Consider the following 6209-nt stretch of genomic DNA (forward strand, 5'->3'; position numbering starts at 1 on the left):
GGAAGAGGGGAGTCCCTCTAGGCCTCTTGCATCCTAAGCAGGGGGTCTCTTTGCTTCCACAGAGAAGGGCGTATCGTACAGCTTGTGAACCTGTGAGCAAGTACAGGGTGAGATCGTAAGCCCAGGCCTATCTCCTTGGGATAACTTGACAGGATCCTTGCTTACTCTCCAGAGATACCTCCAACTTCTGGTCTAGTCTCCTGGAGGGGAGGGATGAAAGTGCCAATGGGTGGGGATGAAATGCCAGGGGTGTCACGAAAGACCTGGTTGGGGGGCTAGGGACCCATCAGTGATGGGAGTGCAGTCCCTAAGCCCCTGTCATCCATGCCTCCCCTTTCCCAAAGACGCTGCCCCCCATCAAGAACCAGTGGTGTCTCAACTGCCCAACCAGCTGGAACCTTAAGATTGCAAAGGAGGAGACACGCTGGCCATGCCCCCAGCCGCCCTCGCCAGGGATGCTCAGCTTAAGCCTCACTGCCCGCGCCCATGCCACCGACTACTTCCTGGCCAACTTCTCTGACTTTCCCCGCCACTCCTTGCACCGGTGAACCCTCAGGGAGGGCGGGGTCTGCTTGCTCTGCTCTCTGCCACCCTCCCGCTCTAGAACACGACTGCCCAGACCTAACCCTTGCTGAGGGCTTGGAGCACGTGCGGCATCACTGGGACTCCTGGGGCACTGCTGGGCCCAGAACGCCCCCATTACTGTTAGGCCCTTATGAGGAGGGGGCAAAGAGCCAGAGCCCCTGGGGAACCTGCTTAGGCCTCCCTGCCTCCCCTCCTTCCTTCCCTTTCCAGCTTGGAGCCTCTCCAGGTCCTGTGCCGACTCTGAGAGTCGGGCTTGGTTCCCCAAATGCAGCGGCACTATGTTGGGTTAAGGCTGGGGGCCGCCCCAAACTCACCTATGTCCTCATGACTGGGCAGCCACCATCACTGCTCATGCCCCCAACCCCAGCGTGGTGGCTTGCCCAGGCCACTCAGAATGCCACGGCCTGCCCCAGGGAGTTGCCAAAGAGGAGGTACCCCAGGGAGGAGTCGGAGGCTGGCGAGGAAGAGTCCACGGACAAGTGGGCCCCTGTCTCCAAGCAGAAGCAGCAGCTCCTGACTGACTGTCTCACCACCATAATCAGGTGACCACCCACCCCCTAAACGCTCACCCCTCCATCTCCCTAGTTCATTCATCAATTCTGGGTCCACCCAAAGCCCCTGAAATCCCAGCCCTTCCTTTCCTGAAAGATAGAACTTCCTCACAAGATCCTTCCACTGGTGGTCCCAGGCCCTCGAGGATGGTACAGCTCTAATGGAGCTGGCTGGAGGGATCCTCAGGGCTGGGTCCCGAGTTCTGCCTTTTCATGGCTGGTAGATGTGGTCTGGAGCCAGTTCACTGTCTCTCCAGGGCTCCGGGCCTCATCTGTGTAACTCTGACATCCTGGCTTTTCCTCTACCATATAACGTTCACCTTTAAGAATCCACGGGGCCCAGAGATGCCTTTTTCTAAAGAAGGAATGGGAGGGAGCAACTGATCAGGGGCTCCCCTCCCCGCACCTAGCACCTGTTTGTGGACAGAGTAGCCAAGAACCACCCCTTGGGGAACCCTGAAGCCAGAGCCCCCCACAGCGGGCTGCAAGGCCTCTCAGTGAGGACCTCCTCCTCCTCCCTGCCACCCAGGGGTCTGCTGGAGGACAAGATCTTCCATGAGGCTGTGGACCGAAACCTGGTGGAGCAAATGCCTTACTTCTGCCAGTTCTGGAATGAGCAGTCGGCAAGGTTCATGGCCCAGAGCAGCAGCCTGCACTTAGTGCCAGCCACGTCTCAGTCCTGCAACAGCTCTGAGGTCAGCAAAGACAAAGAGAAGGAGGAAGGCAAACGGAGGCTGAGGAAGAAGGAAGAGGGGGAAGAGGAGGAGCTGGAGGAGGAGGAAGAGAAGTTGCCCTGGACGGAGACGAAGCCCACGCTGCAGCGCACGTCCCGGGAGTCTCTGAAATGGCAGTGGCAGCAACAGCTGAAGGTCTCACTGAAGGAGAAGCAAGAGCAGGATGAGAAGGAGGCCATCAGCCGGTAAGCAGCCAGACCACGGTGAGGGTTTGGGGGGTGCGGGGTCAAGTGCAGAAGGATCCTAGGAGGCAATGGTGTGCTGGGGCTCTACCTGTGTGAGCTTCTCTTTCCAACTCAGTGTTCATTGACATCACTGTTGGACGCTTAAGGCCTCAGTGGGAGGCGATCCAAGCTTTAATTTTTTTCTCCAAGAGCGGACTATTAACGTTTACCATCACACCACTTCCAGGAGGGCGATTATAGCCGTCAAAGTCTCTTAAATGGGTTTTTAGAGCCAGGAGAAAAGTACCACCTCTTCTTGCACCGCCTTTCCCTGGGGCTGCTCTGGGGCTTTCTGTCCGTGGTGGGATTCCCCAGGAGTCCCTTCTGCACCGTCTCATCGCTCGATGCCTTTCCCCAACCCTGGCCCTGGGATGGGGACTCCGATTCCCCGGGCTCGAATCCCACCACGTGTACCAGCAGCGTGACGTTTGGCAACTTGGTCTGTTTAAGCCGTAGTTTGAACGTCTGTAAAATTGGAACAAGGATGCCTCATAGTGTTGGGAGGGCGGGGAGTTAAAATGAGAATCCGCGTAGAGCACGCGGCAAACGATACAGCACAGAGGAGGCCAGCGGAGAACGAGAGCGCGGTCGGTGGCGGCGCTGACCCCGGCGCCCCCGCCTCCCGCCCCGTAGGCTCCCGGCTTTCGTTAGCCTGCAGGAGGCGCTGCTGGAGAACATGATCCAGAACATCCTGGTGGAGGCGAGCCGCGGGGAGGTGGTGCTCACTTCGCGGCCACGCGTCATCGCCCTGCCGCCGCTCAGCGTTCCCAGGTCGGGGGGGCCCGGGCCAGCGGCCGCTGGAGAGGTGCGAGGGGCTGCAGGGGCGGGCAAAACTATATTACTTTCTTTTGCTCAAAAAGTAACCCGCTACCTGGGGCTTTCTGTCATCCAGGATTCTGACTCCCGACTCGCTGCCGGCGGCGTCCCCGGGGCCGCAGCAAGCGGAGATGCCCTGCTCGACTGAGCCGACCTCCACCAACTGTTTGCAGACGCCAGCGCCCACCCCCTCCGACTTGCAGCTCTAGGTTCCTGCCGCCCCCCTCTCCATCACCCCCCAGTAAAGCATCTATAGCTTTATTTCTATATCTGCCTTAACTTTATTTCCCCGACGCGACAAGAACTTGCGCGCGCGGTCTCAGAGGGACAGACGGTGGAAGCGGCCAAGGTGGACCGCCTCGACTCATTGGAGACTTAGGGGCTGGGAGGTTGCGCCTCTCCACTCAACTCGGCAGCTGGGCAAGAGTTCTCGCTACTCGCTGCCAGGCGCTGGACCTGGTCTGGCCAGTGGAGGGCGCTTCGGGCGGATCCTGGCTGGCCTTTGACCCAGCAGAGCCGGGTGGACAGGAGCCGAGCGTCAGGCCTGGTCTGCGCAGCAGGTGGCCACGGAGCAAGGTCGCCACCCCTACCCTTTCCCCGCCGCGCTTGCTCTGAGGCTTGGCCCTTCCACCTCTAGCTTTTTCTCAGCATCTGCCGGGCTCCCGGGACTCTGCTGAGGTTGGGAAATCGAGGCACTTAGCGGAGGGCCAAGAACTAGACGCTGGGGTGCGGGTGGAGATCATCGCTAGACAGCGGGCCACAGACCCTACTAAACGACTCTCATCGTGAATCTGAATCCCCAGACCAGGGGATGTCCCACTTTCCCTAGGATACCCACCTCCGGTTCCCCCTAACCTCCGCCTGGCAGCCTCTGTCCTCGGCTCCTCCCCCCCTCTCCCCGAGGCAGGTGGGTGGAAAAGTGACATCTGGTGTTGTTCCAGAGGCGCCCAGGTCCCCGACACCCCGCCCCCCTCCACCGCCACCGCCAAGGACTCGGAGGAGCTCCTGCCCCAAAGCCTAGGCGGGGGCGGGGAGAGGGGCGCTCCGCCTCCTCTGAGTCAATATTTGCCTCGAGCAAACGGGCGCCCGGACAGGTGTGAGTGTGTGTGTGTGTGTGTGCGTGTGTGTGTGTGCGCGCGTGTGTCTAGGGGCGGGGACTGAGTAGACCGTATAAAGCGCGCTGAGCCGGGGCTCCGGCACAAGCTCCGGGGCGTGCGCTGGGGACCAAGCCAGGCAAGGCCCGGCCGGGCGGAGGGTGGCCAGGAAGGGAGGGGCGGGCCAGGTGCGCACCTGTAGTGGCCACTGCGGCCGCCGACGTGTCAGCCGCAGACGCGCGCAGGGGAGGGCGGCAGCTAGCGGAGTGCTGTGCCGCCCTGCGCTCGCCGAAGACCAGGACCAGGAGACCACCGAGGGCCACAGCCTGGCCCCGGGCCCTCCGCTCCCGCCCCGCGACGAGCCCCTCGCACAAACCGGACCTGAGCGTTTTGTTCGTTCGGCTCGCGTGAGGCAGGGGCGGCCTCTCAGCACCCGCCCGGGGGCCCGGCCCGATCGCCACGCAAGCACCTGTCGCCGCCGCCGCCGCCGCCATAAGGGTCGGAGAGGCTGTGCGCCGCTCCGCGGGGAGATCCAGCTCCCATCCGGCCCCGCCCGCCCTGCCTGGTCCTGCCCGCAACTCCTGGGCTGCCCGGCTCGATTCCGGATAATACGGGCCGGCCGAGCAGGCTCCACCGGGTGGCATGGGGGGCTGTGGGCCTGGTCAGGAGCCCTTCCGGAGGTGAAAACCCGCCTTCTAGTCCGGCTCTGTCCCAGCGACTTCTGTGGCCTTGGGCAAGTCATTTCATGGCCTCTCCTCGGGCTTTCCTCCAACCCCCATCCCCCATTTGCGCAATGAGGGGGGTTGGTCTGGCCTCCCGCGTGGGCCCCACCACTCCCCATATCCTAGTTTCTGGGCTTTTAGCAATACTTTTGAGGCCCCTGACCTGGGAAGTTTGAGGCTCTCAGGGGGTTGGAACAACAGCTATGAGGTGTGGAAAATCTGGGTGGGGGAAGCTAGAACCACAGTGGATCAAGTCCGGCTCCTCCACATATCTTTGGTGCTGACATCCTGAGGGTTCACTCCCTTCCATCTCCTTGACCCATCCTTCAGTCTTCCCATGTTCAAGACAGACAGACTGATTGAAAAGGACAAACACGGGGTCCGGTAGCCCTTGCCTGATGGGGTTCCCAGGCACTGCAGCTCACTGCCTTTCCCAGACTTCATAATCCCGAGGCCTCTTGTTTCAGTCAGCTGGAGGTGGGGTAGGTCTGAGTGGCCCTCAGATTAGGTGGGAGTCCATGGGTCATTAGCCACAACCCAAACCTAGGACAGACCACCCCCCTTTTCAGTGACTCAAAGTGTTAAGATCTGATATGGGGGAGGAGGATGAAGATTGCCATAGACCCCTGGCCTCCTGCTTGGAGAGCCTAGAACTGAGGCCTGGGGTCAGTCTGAGCTCCCAGTCGAGTCTCTGCCCTGTGATTCCAGGTGTACTCCATTCCACCTCCCAAAACTGATGGTGATGCTGAGCCAGCCCCGGAGGGAAGGGCCAGTTGTAGATCAGGGGTGGAAGGAAGGCTCCTTGGACAGCAGTAAGGAGCCCAGTTTCCCCTAAGGGTGAGGAAGCTTTATGGGGAGGGACTGTACCCCACACACCCAGGCAGAGGCAGTCCCCAGGGAGATGGGAATGAGGGTCAGGAGTCACTGGTCCTTTCTGACTCCAATTTGGATGTTCCTGGGGGTGCTGGCTTTCCCCCTCCACTTTCCCCCCACTCCACTGCCACCCCTCACCCAGCTACCCGCAGGCTCCACAGGATCTGCTGAGTCCTTGGCACAGAGAAAGGGAGGGGGAGGGGATGAGATGGCTCTGACGGATCCCAGGCAGGTCTGGGGAGAGGGTGGACTGCAGGCTGGATCTCCGTGCAGCAGCCTGGGCCATGAGGGCGAGGGGAAGTCCATGGGTCCCAGGCTGGGTGTGTGCAGCCCCTATCCTGGCCTCCCAGCCTGGCAGTGATTGATTCGCCTGGCCCTGGTGCTGGCACATCTTCCCTGTGTCTCTGAGGGCTTCCTCTCCCCTTCCCCAAACATGGAAGGTGGCTAGAGCACTCCCCCTCTGGCTAGGATTCCAGATTCTGGGGCTGCACAACAAAAAGGTCTCCCCTTGGAATGACCGCCCCCCCAACACACACACACACACACACACACACACACACACACACACACACACAGCAGACCTGTGGGGGGGGGAGGGAAGAATGCCTCC

The 6209-nt window shown here is 61.1% G+C and overlaps 1 protein-coding gene across 1 annotated transcript in view; it reads left to right on the forward strand.

The window, feature by feature from the left end:
* CFAP65 (cilia and flagella associated protein 65) overlaps window positions 1-3119 on the forward strand; it is a gene marked incomplete at its 5' end in the record, with an annotated part of 42152 nt that extends 39033 nt beyond the window's left edge. Inside the window, 7 exons of the mRNA XM_007445854.1 lie at window positions 63-107; window positions 345-544; window positions 999-1127; window positions 1666-1831; window positions 1958-2055; window positions 2728-2865; window positions 2987-3119. Of these exons, the coding sequence (XP_007445916.1) occupies window positions 63-107; window positions 345-544; window positions 999-1127; window positions 1666-1831; window positions 1958-2055; window positions 2728-2865; window positions 2987-3119 (909 nt within the window). The remainder of the gene's footprint in view (window positions 1-62; window positions 108-344; window positions 545-998; window positions 1128-1665; window positions 1832-1957; window positions 2056-2727; window positions 2866-2986) is intronic.
* Between the last annotated feature and the right edge of the window lie 3090 nt (window positions 3120-6209).

Source organism: Lipotes vexillifer, unplaced genomic scaffold, assembly GCF_000442215.2.
Source record: "Lipotes vexillifer unplaced genomic scaffold, Lipotes_vexillifer_v1.1 scaffold965, whole genome shotgun sequence".
In the NCBI taxonomy this organism is placed as follows: Eukaryota; Metazoa; Chordata; class Mammalia; order Artiodactyla; family Lipotidae; genus Lipotes; species Lipotes vexillifer.